Genomic DNA, 16,633 nt, shown 5'->3' with positions numbered 1-16,633 from the left:
TTCAATGTACCTTACTTTTCCTTCTATGACCTTGAAGATAATAGAGTTCTAGTGGAACATGTGTTTCTTCTTCCCTAGGATGTTGTAAATACTTTGTGATCATATGGTTTCTTTTAATTGCTTAAATATTTACTTTTCATATGTCTCATAATTCTTATATTTACATTTCATGGTATCTGTTGTTCAGTCATTTCAGTCATGTGCAACTCTTCATGATCCCATTTGGAGTTTTCTTGGCAAACATACTGGAGTGATTTGCCAATTCCTTCTACAGCTCATTTTGCAGATGAGGAAAATGAGGCAAACAGGGTTAAGTGATTTGCCCAAGGTCACACAGCCAGTAAATATGGTTGGATTTGAATTCAGGTCCACTTGACTCAGGTTCAACACTCTATCTACTGCACCATTTAGCTATCCTTTCATAGTCTTTACTCAATTTTTGTCTTTTTCATTCAGGAATGGATGCCTAAAGAGCTTTTCAAGTTCATTAAAGGCTGCTATTTCCTCCTGTAGATTATATTGAGTTTTCTTAAGTTGTTCTTAATTGTAAGCCTCTATTTTTGCCTTCTAGAATAATGTATTCTGAGCTTGGCTTTCCTTTATACTAGCAGTTCCAGGGCTTATCCTGATTATGGCTCCTTAGTACTTACATTTTTTTCCAGATGATTTTGCATTTTGAATAGGAAGTTCTGGATTTTTGACTCATTCTGAGAGTTTTCTTTTGAGGGTTTCTTTCAGGAGATGAATACTAGATTCTTTTAAATTTCTTCTTGCTTTCTAGTTTTAATAAAGCTGGGCACATGTCATTCATGATTTCCTGACATATGGTATATAGTTTTTTTTATGGTTGTAATTTTCAGGTGAAAATGATTCTTAGATTCTAGATTGACAATGATTCTTAGATTATCTTATCTATTTTCCAGGTCAATTGCTTTTGATAGAAGAAAACTATATTTTCTTCTTCCAAATGATATAATATATAAAGCACTTAGCAGAGTGTTTGGTTTATTGTAGGTAATTACTTACCTACCAAGTGTCAGTTGGAGTATATGGGGTATTCAGAGAGGACTAGAACTTCTGTTGTAAGGGATTGCTGATTCACCTTTGGTGTCCATTTTTTTCACTCAACTCTCACCTGTAGCTCCAAGAAACTGTTGTTATAAGTGCCCATAATAAAACTTAGCCTAGAGTAATTGAATGATTTTTTTTAATTAATTGACATTCCTGCAGGAATGGGCAATTTCCCCAGTGGGAAATGTCCCAAATTGTGACAATTATATAGGGAGGCTTTTGCTCACCTCCCTTTGAGTCCTGATTGGTCTTGTCATTGGAGGTACTTTCTAAAAGATACACCCACATCATGACACCCCTTTAATATATTTATCCTGCTCTGGTCATATGTTATGTTGTCAAAAGGGGAGTGTATAGTAATATGCATGGACCTCTTCAAGCAAAGGTACTTGGAAAGGTCAGAGACCCTAGATCATCTTCTGACTAGTTTGAGCTGGTTTTTGACCTCTCCCTGGTTAAGGTGACTTCATGTGGGTTAAGACCTCTTTCAGTTCAGTGATTGATCAGAGTCATCTCTTTTATCACCCTTCCCTTTGTTTCACCTCCACATCCCTGTACAATAGGCTTTTATTTTTCAACCTAATCAATAATCCAGAACTTTAGCCTTTGTTTTGGAGGATACCTGTGAGAATTTTTTAACTAATAATCTTCTCTTACATCTTGTGGAAACACCCTATAATTTCTCACATCATGAAAAATGGTCACATGGGGCCTCAGTTTCAGTAGATGGTCTAAACCAGGTTGAGGGTAACCAACATATAAGCAAACAAGACAATTTTTGATCTCAAGGAGTTTACTTTTGAGTAGGGGGAAAGAACACAGAAAAGGGAACTAGTTTTGAGGAAGGGATGGTGCTTCACAGTTTGGAATGTAGGTAGCTAGTGGCTTAAAGTGAGATGGAAGTTTGGTTCTGGGAAAGATAAAGAAGCTGAGACAATAAGAATATGACCAGAATGGAGGTAGCATTCTTTGGAGGATGTGGCTTAGAAGTTTTTTTTTTTCTCTGAAGTTAGAACCATACCCAAAGATCTCAAAATACCCATTTTCCTGGCATCCTATCTAGTATTGATACTCTTCTAGTGTACCCACTCAATTAGAGTGGCTTTTTTTGCCTTGAAATCATCCTCCACACTTTTGACAAATTGGTATTCCTATATCTGATCTGATAAGGTCACTCAAAAATATTCATGGCTACTTATTGCTTATAGAATAAAATATAAAATCCTCTAATTGATATTTAAATTTTTATGGATCTGGCTCCTACATATCTTTCTAGTTTTGTTCCATATTATTCTCCTTTGTATCCTCTCTATACTAAAGGACATTTAATCTCCCCACTTTTGTGCCTTTGCACAAGTGGTACCTCAAATCTGGAATTTACTTCCTTTTCACTTCCACTTCCTATAATACAATTTTACAATAAAATATAATTCCTTACAATTTTAGGTTAGACACTACAGGGAACTCTCTCTCATGAAATTACTTTGCATAACTTTCAAAACTTTTATAAGTAAGCCTAGTTCCAAAGTCCCCTGGCATAGGACTTTCTCCTTATTGGTGGTAATCAATGCCCAGTTCTGTTTTGGGGGAATTTGAGAAGACAAGAGCTCTTAAGTTTTTCTTCTAGCTTTGGGCTGGTTTCCAACCTTATAGGCTCAGAAATTTTTGCCTTCCAGTTTCAAGAGCAAAGATGCCAACTCTCCCTTAGGTTGTGGAAGGAAGAGAATCTGGGAAGATTCCAAGAACAGAAGAGCTGGCAGTCTCCATCATGTCCTCTCCCTAGTTTGCTAAATTAGAGATTGGGAGCATGTCCCCTTGGCTGAAACAGTACACTCTCTCTTGGCTGGCTGAGTGGGCTTGCTTCCACTGGTACATGCCTTGGGTGAGACATTGGGATCTCTTGGCTGGCTGAGTGGGCTTGCTTTCACTAGTAGACCCCCTTGGGTGAGACATTGGACTCTCTTGGCTGGCTGAGTGGGCTTGCTTTCACTAGTAGACCCCTTTGGGTGAGACATTGGGCTCTCTTGGCTGGCTGAGTGGGCTTGCTTTCACTAGTAGACCCCCCCCTTGGGTGAGACACTGGGCTCTCTTGGTTGGCTGAGTGGGCTTGCTTTCACTAGTAGACCCCCTTGGGTGAGACACTGGGCTCTCTTGGCTGGCTGAGTGGGCTTGCTTCCACTGGTGCATGCCTTGGGTGAGACATTGGACTCTCTTGGCTGGCTGAGTGGGCTTGCTTTCACTAGTAGACCCCCTTGGGTGAGACATTGGGCTCTCTTGGCTGGCTGAGTAGGCTCGCTTCCACAGGTAGACCCCCTTGGGTGAGACACTGGGCTCTCTTGGCTGGCTGAGTAGGCTCGCTTCCACAGGTAGACCCCCTTGGGTGAGACATTGGGCTCCCTTGGCTGGCTGAGTGGGCTTGCTTCCACTGGTACATGCCTTGGGTGAGACACTGGGCTCTCTTGGCTGGCTGAGTGGGCTTGCTTTCATTAGTAGACCCCTTTGGGTGAGACACTGGGCTCTCTTGGCTGGCTGAGTGAGCTTGCTTTCACTAGTAGACCCCCTTGGGTGAGACACTGGACTCTCTTGGCTGGCTGAGTGGGCTTGCTTTCACTAGTAGACCCCTTTGGGTGAGACACTGGGCTCTCTTGGCTGGCTGAGTGAGCTTGCTTTCACTAGTAGACCCCCTTGGGTGAGACACTGGACTCTCTTGGCTGGCTGAGTGGGCTTGCTTTCACTAGTAGACCCCCCTTGGGTGAGACACTGGGCTCTCTTGGTTGGCTGAGTGGGCTCGCTTCCACAGGTAGACCCCCTTGGGTGAGACACTGGGCTCTGTTGGCTGGCTGAGTGGGCTTGCTTCCACTGGTACATGCCTTGGGTGAGACATTGGGCTCTGTTGGCTGGCTGAGTGAGCTTGCTTTCACTAGTAGACCCCCTTGGGTGAGACATTGGGCTCTCTTGGCTGGCTGAGTGGGCTTGCTTCCACTGGTACATGCCTTGGGTGAGACATTGGGCTCTCTTGGCTGGCTGAGTGAGCTTGCTTTCACTAGTAGACCCCCTTGGGTGAGACATTGGGCTCTCTTGGCTGGCTGAGTGGGCTCGCTTCCACAGGTAGACCCCCTTGGGTGAGACACTGGGCTCTCTTGGCTGGCTGAGTGGGCTTGCTTTCACTAGTAGACCCCCTTGGGTGAGACACTGGGCTCTCTTGGCTGGCTGAGTGGGCTTGCTTTCACTAGTAGACCCCCTTGGGTGAGACACTGGGCTCTCTTGGCTGGCTGAGTGGGCTCGCTTCCACAGGCAGACCCCCTTCGCTTTGTACTGTCTGGTATGCGTTCTCCTATTACAGCTTCATTCGGAGAAGTGGTCCTGGCTAAGTACCACGGCACGTCTTGAGGTGGCACTGGCATTTGGCCGGAAGTGGGTCGGGGCTTGGGTCCTTGCCTCCTCCCGGCCCGCGGCGGCGCTCAGCAGGCGGCCTCTCTAGGCCCACGCTCTCTCGGGAGCCGACGGAAGTGCTGCGAGCGAAGGCTGGCTCCTGCGCCAACTTCCGGCTCCTCCTCGCGGCCGGGAGGGAGAGAAGTTAAGAGGGAAGCCGCCTTTGTACCCGCCGGCTCCTGGGTTCCAAGGAGTTAAACAGCGGGAGGCTTCCGGCCTCGCCGCCCTCTCACGTGAGGACAACCGGAAGCCGTCTCTGGGACGCTTGGACGCTTTCAGGGGGAGGGGCTCCAGGGCAGCCGGACCTTCTTTCCTCTGGAGGAAGACTCTATGGTTACGGAAACGCGCCCCGGCCGCCGGAAGTGACGGAGCGGGAGGAGTGGAGCGGCGAGATGGCGGCGCGGGCCGCCCTGGGGCTTGCTTGGCGGCGCCTCTGGCAGGTGACCGGGGCGGGAGGGGGACGGGGCGGCCGGGCGGCGGCTTCCTGGGCCCTCGTGGCTCGGGCTTGCCAGCCCCTGTGCTCCCGGCTTTGGCTCGGGGCGGATTGGCGGCCGAGGACGCGGGAGGCCCCGGCCCCGGGGTCACCGAGCACTCCGGCGCCCTCCGCATGGAGTGGCCGAGTGGGAGAAGGTTGGAGCCTGGCAGCCTGGTGTTGAGTGGCTTTGGAACGTGATGAGAGCCTCTTCCCTAGAACCCAGAACGTCAGAGCCGGAGGGGACGCGCAGCCTGGGCCCGTCCGTCCATCACTCAATCAATGGATCGATTGTTAAGCTTCTACTTGGAGCCAGGCGCCGAGAGGCAGGAGATGGAGCTTGTCCAAAAAGCGAGACAACAAACAGCGGCACCAAGCTAGTTGTACGATAAATAGAAAGTTATGGGGTGGCGCAATGGATAGAGCACGGGCCCAGCTGTCAGGAGGACCTGAGTTCAAATGCGGCCTCAGACACTTCATAATGACCTAGCTGTGTGGCCTTGGGCAAGCCATGTAACCCCATTGCCTTGCAAAAGCACCTAAAAAAATAAATAAATAGATAAATAGGAAATTATTGAGAGAGGTGAGACACCGGGAGGGGCTCACTGAGATAATGGAGACTAGGAGAAGACCAACCAGAAAAATAAGCGGAGCCTAGAAATGGACTGTCTTCTTGGAACAAGAAAGAGGTCTGAGTTTCTGGACCTAAGAGTAGGGCCTTGGAGGCACTGGGTAGCACTAGTAAGTCTACTGAACTTGGGTATAGGTGAAACAGTGCAGTAGAATGTCAGACCCTAAGATTTTTATAGCATTTAGTGCACAGTTAGTTGTCAGATGCAGAATGTTAGCATTGAAAGGCTCCCTGAATCTAAAGGGTCTTTAGAGCATTTCAAATGTTAGAGATGAAAGAATTCAAAATTCAGAATGCTGGAATCTGGCTTTGGTCTTTAGAACATAGTAAGAGCAGAAAAGGACTTTGGAACCAAGAATGTTAGAACATGATGCAGAAAGTCAGAGGAGGAGGGAACTTTAGATTAGAACACCAAGTATAGAGGACTAGATTGGGAGGTACTTAGCTTTCTAGAATGTGAAAACAGAATTTTGAATATCAAAATAGAAAACAAATGTCAGAGCCCAGAGGGAGCACAGAAACCTCATCTGAGAAGGGCTGAATTGAAGCAGCTCAAAGAAAATGTGGCAAATCTAAGTTTAGAGTGCCCACCCCAGGTGTTCACATAGACTATTTGGTTCCTATTTGAGTCAGAGCGTGTCAAGCTCATATTGGACTGACCAGCCACAGTTGGACACACAGTAATTTGTCTCAAACATAGTGATTTTGGTCTTCTTCAATAAGGGAGGATAAGAATTAGTACAATCATACATTTATAGGGGAGGAAAATGAGGACCAAAGAGAGAGGGGTTTGTGGCATACAATTGGTAAATGCCAGCAGGGATTAGAACTTGGCCATCTTCCGGCCAGTGTTGCATCAGAAAACCCTTTATATGCTATAAAGTCCTGTATGAATGGGTTATGATCATTATAGTTAAGCAAAGGGGAAAGGGAGGAGGAATAAGCATTTATATAAGTCTCCTATGTGCTAGACACTGTTAGACACTTTAGAAATATCTTCTTATTTAGAAATATCCTCACAATAATAGATACCATTAATATCTCCATTTTGCAATGGAGGAAACTGAAACAAACAAATTAACTTGTCCAGGATCACATAGCTAATGTACCTGAGACTCAATTTGAACTTGAGTCTTCCTGATGACTCCAGCTCCAGTTCTCTATCCATTGTGCCTCTCTTAAGTGAATCTGTGACTCCCTCTAGCCCCACTTATTTCAGTCATCCTATGTGACTATTGTCCAAGTCCTTAGCACATCCTTCCACCATTGAAAAAAGGCTCCTCTCAATCCAGAAGCTCCTACGAGAAAGGCAATATGTTGGGTGCTGAGTATGGGTCAGAAATGAAATGGACCTTGTCCTTGAGCTTACATGAAGTCAAAGTTTATGCACTGTACCAGATTTTTCCAATAGTAACACTGGTTTTCATTACATAAATGGTCACCTTTTCTGAAAATGCTTTACAAGAACAATTCAGTGCACAATATTAATAATTTCTTTGGTTTTGGAGTCAGAAGATGTGGATTCCAATTCAGGCTTTACACTGTACTGATTAGCTGGATAACCTTGGGTAAATTATTTTATCCTTCTGGATAAACTGGGCCTCAGTTTCCTTACTGTAAAATTGAGGAGTTGGATCAAAAGAACTCTAAGGTTCTTTCCAGCTCTAAATCATTTATCCTGTGAATCCTTTAGTGCTTTTGATCATTATTTTCTTCTTGACACTATTCTTTAGGTTTTTAGGACACCACCCTCTTGATTCTATTTCCACCCATCAAACCACTCCTTGGTCTCCTTTGTTGAATCTTCATCCAGGACATACCCACTAACCTTGGGTGCCCTTTGGGTTCCTGTTTTGGGCCTTCCTCTCCTTTTATACCATTTTACTTGGATTTAATTACCATCTTTATTCTGATGATTCTCAGATCTCCCTATCCTGTCCTAACCTCTCTTCTGATCTCCAGCTCATATCTCCAAATGCCTTTTAGACATCTTAAGATAGATACCCACTATGTATCTTAAACTAAACATATCTAAAACTGAATTCCTCTTTCCAAGTCCTCTTTCCCTCCTAATTTCCCTGTTTATGTGGAGAGCAGTGCCATCTTTTCCATTCTTAATTCTTCCTAGTCTCTCACTCCCCACATCCAGTCTTTTACCAAGGTCTGTCAGTTTCTTCGTTTTACATCTTTCAAATATACTTCTTTCCTCTGACACTGTTATTGCTCCAATGCAGGCTCTTATCCCCACCTGGATTTTTGCAATAACCCCTGTTTGGGTCTACCTACTGTGAGTCTCTTCCTACTCCAGTCCATTCTCCATTCAGCTGCAAAAATGATTTTCCTAAAATGCAAGTCCAACCACATCACTTCTTCCTCCCTCCCCACCCCCCAGACTCTAGTGGCTCTCTGTTTGTATCTAGAATTGAATAGATAATAATGTTTGTCCTTCATTTTTGAAGAAGGCCATGACATCAGGGAAGTGATGCCATGACAAGCATGTGAATTGGATTTGAATGTGAGCCATCTGGGTCCAGTGGCCAGATATGAAGTCAGATGATTGGAGATGGCCTGAAGCAATCAAGGTGAAGTGACTTCACCAAGGTCACACAACTAGAATTAGTTAAGTGTCTGAGACTGGATTCAAACTCTTGTCCTCCTGATTCCAAAGCCAGTGCTCTATCCACCATGCCACCTAGCCACCCTGGCAATAAATCTTCAACTTAGCATTCAAAGCCCATCATAACCTATTACCCTACAACACACACAGTTTTTCATTCTTCTGTCACTAGTTCCTGCCACATGGTCTCTGGCCTCCTGGCTGTTTTATGAACAAGACACTCCCATCTCTCAGCTCCAGGCATTCTCTCTGCTTAGAATGTTCTCCCTCCTCAACTCTGCTTCCTTCCAGTTCCAACTAAAATTCTGTCTCATTACAGGAAACCTTTCCCAACCCATCCTACTTTTGTTCTTTCTTTTTAGTTATTTCCTATTTTCCTTCATGTAACTTGTTTGTGCAGATTGGTTTGTTTCTTTGATTAAATGGGGAGCTTCTGCAAATTTTTGTATTCTCAGTGCTTCTCACACAGTAAGGCCTAATAATAATTTTTTGTTGATGGACTGATAAATATACTTCAGAATTCACAAAATCCATTTCGTCAATGTAGATGTTCTTTCCATCAACCTCTTTGTAACCTCTTCACTTTTAGTTCATTATTTTACAAGTTCATTTCCAAGTGACCTGTGGCACTTAGTGCCTTATGTATGCCACTGAGTGGCATTGAGGTTCCTGACCTTTGGAGGTAGGAGCACAATCTACACACTGACCTTTATTGAAACCTTTGTAGCTTGACTGGATCTATCAGGGCATGTTCTAGCCCAGTATGGTTATTGCGAGTCCAAGGTAAACTCCATGCTGACATGAGACTTCAGATTTAAAACTTCAGTGGGGGGGCAGCTAGGTGGCGCAGTGGATAGAGCACTGGCCCTGGAGTCAGGAGAACCTGAGTTCAAATTCAGCCTCATACACTTGGGCAAGTCACTTAACCCCATTGCCTTGCAAAAAAAAAAAACAACTTCAGTGGAACATAATGTAAATCTAATTAATTATAGCTCACAATTATATAATACTTTATAGACTGAACAGTGATATCCTCACTGAGAAAAGACTTGAGCTAGACTTGTAGCTGACTTTACATATTTAAAGAATTCTTAGGTGAAAGATGGGTTACAAAGTGATAAGAAATACGGGATACAGCTTGTTCTCTATAGGATTGCTGGGAATGAAGAGTAACTTGCCTTGAGGCAACAGAAAGAGCAACACTAAGATTTATTTAGGTTTACTTATTAATAAGGCAGGATGAATTTGATGATGAGGTATCAAGCAGTGGCTTGGGGTGCTATAGAAAGGGCTGGGTGAGAGAAGAGGGTTACAATGGATGATTCAGAGAGCCCTTCCATTTAAATTTGTAATAAGGAAATATTGAGTGGAGTGAGGCTAGATGGCTGCTTTTTGAGGGATTGTAAAAAAAAATCTATCAAGTGGGAGTTGTTAGATTAGGTGGCCTCTGGGTTCCCCTTTATTTTTATGATTCAGCAAAATTATTCTCAGATCTTAAGGATTTATTCAGGTCTTTTTTTTTTTAATGCTAAAATAATCTAGCTTCTTTACTCCAATGACTGATTAAAATAAAAAAGTTTTCTGAATCTCTCCTAAGTTCTCTTCTTCCTCCTCACTCCCCCCACAAGAAATATATTTAAGACAAACAATTCAAATGAAGGGTATTTTCACACATAACCCTTCCCATTGGTCTTCCTGTCAGTTTTGTAACCTCTGGAAGTTTAACAAATATTGGTTGATTGATCTTATAGTAAAGCCAAGAAATTTCTTTGCTTTGACCAAAGTTCACAATTTCTTTTAGAAATTTTCTTGTTCTTTCTATATTGTTTGTTGATGATTAAATTCACAAATATACATATATTTTTAAAACATACTAATGTAATATTTTTAAAATGAATGGAATTTATTAAATCTTTAGAATTCTCATTTCAAATCTATGAATTTGAGGATTTGTGATTTTAATAATATAAATTACAACAGTGTTCAGAAAAATGTATTTTATTTAAATATTCAAATTGTAAAAACAGGTAAGCCATCACTTTTCAGTCAGTATCATTTAGTATCAACAAATCAAAAAAATATTAAGGACTGAGAATGTTGTGCCTCCCCTATAGGAATGGGTATAATATGTACATAAAGAAGCATATTCAAATTGATCTACAAAATACAAGCCAAATCTCTTGGGGTTGGGAGAGAGCCTTAGCTGGTGGATCTGGAGAGGCTTCATGTTGAAAGAGGGCTTGAACAGTTATTTGAAGGAAATGAAACTAAGAGAGGAGAAAGTAAAGTAGAAGTTCTTTTTTAGGGATGGGGTCCAGGGCTAGCAGAGGCATGGAAATGAAGGATTGAATGTACTGGGCACAAGCCAGTTTGGCTGGAGCAGAGTGTGAGATGGAGAGTAATATTTAATAATAAGATTGGAAGGGTATCTTGGGGACTGGTTTTGAAGAGGTTTACAAGCGAAACCTTGTATTTAATACTAGTATAGGGAAGTAAATATGTTTACTGCTTATTCTTTTGAATATGAAAATTTCTATCTCATTCAGAATTTTTGTTCCAGAGGCACCTTTATTTTTTTAGGGAATCACATAGATTCTGGTTATAAGTCCTGTCTGTGATATACACTGACCTTGTGACCTTGAGCAAGTCAGTGACTTCTGCAACTCCTTGAAAATGTAAATTGTAGAACAATTATTAATCTGTACCCTCCTGATTCATAACTGGTCACTGGAGCAGATGGTTCTGGAGGAGAAAGTGAGGCCAGTGACTTGACAGTTCCTCCCTTCATTAAAATCCAGTTCATTTGCTTTTCATGGCATCACCTCATCCCTGATGTCATGGTCTTCTTCAAAAATTAAAGACAGACATTAGGAGAGGAAAGAGTGGGGGGGGGGTTAAGGGATAAAGAATTGAATTTTTTTGCTTTTGGGAGCTAGGAGAGTACCATGAAGAAATGTTTATACATACCTTGTTTTACTGAAGCTGTGGGAAGATGTCTTACCTATAAGGATATTTTTAAAAGTAGCCATTATTACTTAAAAATTTTTTTATCTGGAACTAATATCTTTTAATTTTTTTTTTTTTTTTAGAGTCCAGGAATCTTTTCTCTAAACCATCCTAAGAACATTACAGCAAAGAGAGATGGTTTTCTTCTGTAAGTATAACATTCAGTAATTCTGATTTGGATAACAAAACAGAAATTTGGATAGATTACTCAGTCTTCTTGATTTTTATGTTTAGCCATACCCACATGAAATGGGTGCAGTTTTCATGCTTGCATATGGATGTCAGGACTGATATAGATAAACCTAAGGTATGTATTCTATATTTGTGCTATTTATTTTAGTGTTAATACTAGAAAGAGGCAAAAAAATATTTTTCTCACATTTCACTTGGGGTCATTTGCCTAATTGTGCAGCCAAAGTTTTAGAGGTAAGAAATTTTTAGGGTAATGGTAAACCTGCAGTGGGAGGGAATAAAATACTCTATGAACTGCACTGATATATTGTGTATTCATTCAGTCATTCTGGGCAGAAGGGTGCTATTTAAGTGCCTTGGAAGAAGTAATTTTATTGAATAGCTCACAATTATATAAGGCAATTCCTTAAATCAGAAAGGTATTATTAGTGCTACTTGAGAGATGAAGAGACCAAGAGTTAAGGAAACTATGTAGCATGTACTATAATCAAAGAATGAGGAAGTGATAAAGTGTAGACTTGAACCCAGCCTTTCTAGTTTTCAGTTCTCCCAAATCTAGCACTTTTTACTTAAACTATATTGTAACATAATAGCTCTTCAGGGTTTCTGCTATTTCTACTAATTTTACTAGTCTTAATTTAGTACAGAGTGAATGGTAAGATATTTTTTTATTTGGCATGGCAGAATAACAAGCAATAAATCATGTCATTTTTGTGGGAAGTAGTTTTCTCTTTTTTTAAAAGTTTTTGTATTCTTCTTGAAAATATTTTTATTTTTATAATATGCACCATTTAAGTAATGCTCATTAAAAGCAGTGAAGGATTAAGTATAGAAAATGACATAGAATAATCCTGCCTCCTCTTCCTTCCCTGCTACTACTCCCCCCTTCCCAAAACTGAATCAGAAAACCCTGATTCACCTGGGCAATATCTACAATTACAGAATTTCTGTTTTTGCTCTTTGAAAGTTTACTTTATGGAAGTTGCTGTTGGGAGTAAAAAGATCACCTTTTGGGAGTAAAGTATGATGTGGTACCATTCAATAAACACTTGGGGGGGAAATTTTATTTTCCTCAGGGAGGTGACTCAGAAATATTAAGGTGGCAGAATAGGAGCAGTTATATACAATGTCATAACTCTTTAGCTAAAAATGAGTAACTGTTGTAGGTTAGGGTTTCAGAGTTAGATTATATGTACAGGAACAAAATTAAAGAGTTAATTATTTATTCCTTTGATGTTGCATATTTGCCTTAATTGGAAAAAAGAGTTTTCATAAATTACCTATAAATTTTTTCCTGTCAAATTACTTTTAAATGTTCTGATGACGAGGTACATCATTACCTTATGAAAAAACTCTTGACTTAATTTTGTGTAGATCTTGTTTGGCTATGGTAGTGTTGAAATTCTCTGACATTTAATATTCTGCATAGTTTAAGAAAAGGATGGTTAAGAAGTATGTAATAACTTTCACTGTCATTTCTTTCCCTTTGGCTAGTAAAATCTGGGACCTTACAAATAGCGGGGATGATGTACTAATTTTGAGAATTAAATAAGAATTTATGATAATTTTTTTCTTCTTTATTTAACTTTAGATCTCCATTTCTGATGAACCAGACACATTATATAAACACCTCTCAGTTTTAGTAAAAGGCCATGATAGAGCTGTGTTAGATAGTTATGAATACTTTGCTGTACTTGCTGCTAAAGAGCTTGGTATCTCCATTAAAAAGGTGTAAGTATCTTTTCACTACTGATGCTGCCCTGCAATATTACAAGGGCTTTCTAAACCAGGAAAAGGGCATTTAAGAATAACTCAGAACATGGGTTTTAGGATTATCTCTAGATTTGGTATGGTGAATGCTATTGTCCATTAAGCATCAGCTATAGGCTATTTGAATTTCTGTAACAGATGACTTCCTGTGACTTTTTTTGCCATTAGGGAGAGATTAAGTAGAACAGTTTTGTTCCTTTACCTGCTTCCTCTGGTACTAAATTAAGCCTGTTGGGTTATTTAGCATGTATTGTCTAGTCAAGAACAGTAAGAACCATTTTTTAGGGATTAGAGCCTAGACCTGTGATGCATCATTGCAGTTCAATGTCTTTAATGTAACTTATCTTAAAGACTATCTTAGAACTTTGAGAAGTTAAGTGACTTACCCAGGGTCACAATGCCAGTATGTGTCAGAGGTAGGATTTAAACTCACCTCTTCCTGGTTCTGAGGTGGGCTGTCATCATTTTTACAAAATTTAAAAATAAACAGTGTATTTAGGCTTTTATGGTAATTTCTATCTTTCTTGAAATTTGCAAAATCTTTTAGAGCAAAATGCTGTTACTTTAACACACTGAGTTGACCTTACACATTTCACGGATGCAGACAATAAGACTGTGTCTCACCAGTTTTTTTTTTGAAAAGGTTAAATACTAGCATTTATGAATGTGAATTATGCATAGCAGTTATAGTTACAGTTAGCAGATTTGACAGTTGAAGATTGGAAACTAATTTGGTTAATTAGCTAGACTAAGCAAAGCTATGTAACCAAGTGTTGAAATTCACTTGGGATTTAATATCACTTGTCTTAAGTGCTTTATTTGGCTTGTTTCTTTTTAGACATGAACCTCCAAGGAAAATAGAACGTCTTACTCTTCTCAAATCAGTACATATTTTCAAGAAGCACAGAGTTCAGTATGAAATGAGAACATATTACAGATGTTTAGAGGTCAGTTGATTTCAGACGGGAAATCCAGATAATATTTATTTGAAAGGTTCTGCATTTTATGTGATGACATATTGAATGAATAAGCTTGCTTATTTTTGCCAGCTCCAGCTCTTTGACTTGAAGATAGAAAAGTTCATCCTAAAGTGTCATGTGTGCTTAATACAAGGGATTGGCATGTTGGGTTAATTAAATTCTTAATTGTTATATGGAAATTTGTGTGTCTTTTCCAGTAACACTTTTCATTACTATGTTGCAAAAAATAGTAGCATTTTAATAGTTCTTATGTTTCCCTCAAAATCCTCTCTTTTACATTAAAGATAATATCTTTAATATAATAATAGTATAATCAATACTTTTTATAAATCTATGACATACCAGTTGGCAGTGTTGAATCAGAGGATATATTATTTAATCTGATATTTTGACACCTTCAGTAAATTAATTAAGCTTGAGAAATTTACTCAGTCTTCTTGGGTTTTATGTTTTTCATATTTAGCAGCAAATTTATAAGCCTCTTTTCTTTTTTTGAGTTTACAGGCTAGAAGGGAAATACAAAACATATAGAAATAATCCCACTTGTGAGTTTCCCCCCCCAATAAGATTTATATAGTATGAGATCTGAATTTTTACTATAGGTTCTATTATTAATTAGTTGTGTGACCTAAAGCAAGTCATTTCCCTTCTAAGGGTCTCAATTTCCTCTTTTTGCAATTGAGAAAATTGGATTAGATTATTTCTAAGGTCTCTAAGACATTTCAAAGTGTTTGTGAATTGATTCATTGTGTGGCATAATGCTCTAGTAGATAATAAACATTTTTGTTTTTCCCTTAGTTACAACATTTAACTGGAAGCACAGCAGATGTTTATTTGGAATATATTCAACGAAACTTACCTGAAGGTGTTGCCATGGAAGTAACAAAGGTATTAATTAAGTTTCTTCCCTTGTCTGAGAGAAAAGTGTTAATTGGAGCACTGACATGGTGGAGTATTATTTGTGGTTTTCCAAGTCAGTAGGAATCGTGGTGGGGAGAGAGGGTAGAGGAGTTGGGGAAAGGGTAAAAGATTCCATATGTACTAAGTCCTTCATCCCAATTTCTGTCCAACACCATAAGGAGCAGTAGAACATAATCCTGCCACTTCTGCCCCAAGCTTTTTGACTCCTTTCCCTGAAGAAGTGCTTGATGGACAGGAGGAATGTGGATGAAGGGAGTGTTGCATAATCTTGCTCCATATCTTTCAAAGCTCTGTGGAAAGTTAGAGGAGCCAGAAAGAAGGAGAAATATTATATAGACAACTTAGAAGCCACATTTGTGAAATGGAGTCTTGTTACTAAATGGTATATATTGTGGCCTATTTATATGATGAAAATGGTCTCTTTTTTTCTTTACAGACCAGATTAGAACAGTTACCAGAACACATCAAAGAACCGCTTTGGGAAATGGTGGGAAAGGAAGAAAAAGCAAGCAAAGCATAAAGATAATCTTCTTACATATGGTTTTCAAATGGAAATATCTGTATATCCTTGTCATGAATGATTACTCTCAGCAGAATTTCTTTAAAATCTCCTTTACCTGTTTGTCTCTTGTATCAAGAAATTTAACTTTGGTGGAGTAAACTACAGTGTAAAGGGGAGCTTTTAAAGTTGTTTATTATTTCAGGTCCTACTTTTAGGACATATGAGCAAACTTTTTATACTATTGCATGATAAAAGAATTATGTTAAGATTTGTACACACAGGTATTAATTTGATAGTACTGATTGACATTTGAATGAAATTTGTTCATTTAGAAATCAGTATATTTTTTTCCTTTTTTTTTTTAAGATTTTATTTGAGTTTTGAGTTTTACAATTTTTCTCCTCCCAATCTTACTCCCTCCCCCCCATGGAAAGCAATCTGTCAGTCTTTATTTTGTTACCATGTTGTACATTGATCCAAATTGAGTGTGATGAGAGAGAAATCACATCCTTAAGGAAAAAACAAAAAGTATAAGAGATAACAAGATCAGACAATAAGTTATGTTTTTTTTTTCTAATTTAAAGGGAATAATCCTTTAAATTTGTTCAAACTCCACTGCTTTTTATCTGGATACAGATGGTATTCTCTATTGCAGACAGCCCAAAATTGTCCCTGGTTGTTGCACTGATGGAATGAGCAAGTCCATCAAGGTTGAGCATCACCCCCATTTTGCTGATAGGGTGTACAGTGTTTTGATCATTTTAACTGTGCAACTGCCATTTTTTGATAGGAACTATCTAGAATTATAACTTCAGGAATGTCTTACTGAGCTCCAGAGTGGGAAATGTCTTGCCTGAGATCCCACAGGCAGTTAGTGGCAAATCATTGAGGTGTCATGACTGCAATCCAGTTTTCTTTCTGTGCTACAATTTATTATTTTAATCCTATTTTACTTTGGTATCCTGTTAACATATTGACAGGCCTTTCAACTTTGTAAGTTTGTTTCAGACTCAATCCTTTAAAATTAGGAGTTAGTTTA

At 39.8% G+C, this 16,633-nt stretch overlaps 2 protein-coding genes across 4 annotated transcripts; one reads left to right on the top strand and one right to left on the bottom strand.

Annotated features, from left to right (window-relative positions):
• Nucleotides 1–1,078: 1,078 nt before the first annotated feature.
• On the bottom strand, nt 1,079–4,475 carry LOC141489217 (uncharacterized). The gene is made up of 2 exons (XM_074189990.1): nt 4,447–4,475; nt 1,079–4,405 (listed from the first exon to the last, which is right to left on the bottom strand). Exons 1-2 carry the CDS (start codon nt 4,473–4,475, stop codon nt 3,682–3,684), a joined length of 753 nt encoding a protein of 250 aa, XP_074046091.1. The 3' UTR covers nt 1,079–3,681.
• Nucleotides 4,476–4,837: 362 nt separating this feature from the next.
• MRPS10 (mitochondrial ribosomal protein S10) lies at nt 4,838–16,204 on the top strand. Of its 3 annotated transcripts, none has more exons than XM_074236944.1 (7): nt 4,838–4,943; nt 11,313–11,377; nt 11,464–11,536; nt 13,013–13,152; nt 14,030–14,138; nt 14,970–15,059; nt 15,529–16,204. In XM_074236944.1, exons 1-7 carry the CDS (start codon nt 4,896–4,898, stop codon nt 15,610–15,612), a joined length of 609 nt encoding a protein of 202 aa, XP_074093045.1. In that variant the 5' UTR covers nt 4,838–4,895; the 3' UTR covers nt 15,613–16,204. The 3 variants fall into 3 exon arrangements, with proteins under 3 accessions (XP_074093045.1, XP_074093044.1, XP_074093046.1); XM_074236943.1 differs by lacking the exon at nt 4,838–4,943 and adding an exon at nt 5,080–5,358; XM_074236945.1 differs by lacking the exon at nt 4,838–4,943 and adding an exon at nt 5,372–8,188.
• The last annotated feature ends 429 nt before the right edge of the window (nt 16,205–16,633 follow it).

This window comes from Macrotis lagotis, chromosome 5 (assembly GCF_037893015.1).
Source record: "Macrotis lagotis isolate mMagLag1 chromosome 5, bilby.v1.9.chrom.fasta, whole genome shotgun sequence".
Taxonomy (NCBI): domain Eukaryota; kingdom Metazoa; phylum Chordata; class Mammalia; order Peramelemorphia; family Peramelidae; genus Macrotis; species Macrotis lagotis.
The sequence above is the reverse complement of the archived record's forward strand: the minus strand, read 5'-3'. Positions and strand labels throughout refer to the sequence as shown.

Bases quoted from the DNA above. Each gene is read 5' to 3' on its own strand.
- LOC141489217 (XM_074189990.1), bottom strand. From the start codon at position 4,475: ATGCCAGTGCCACCTCAAGACGTGCCGTG. The intron at 4,406-4,446 runs GTACTTAGCCAG...AAGCTGTAATAG, and splicing joins CCACCTCAAGACGTGCCGTG to GAGAACGCATACCAGACAGT.
- MRPS10 (XM_074236943.1), top strand. From the start codon at position 5,176: ATGAGAGCCTCTTCCCTAGAACCCAGAACGTCAGAGCCGGAGGGGACG. The intron at 5,359-11,312 runs GTACGATAAATA...TTTTTTTTTTAG, and splicing joins ACAGCGGCACCAAGCTAGTT to AGTCCAGGAATCTTTTCTCT. The intron at 11,537-13,012 runs GTATGTATTCTA...ATTTAACTTTAG, and splicing joins CTGATATAGATAAACCTAAG to ATCTCCATTTCTGATGAACC.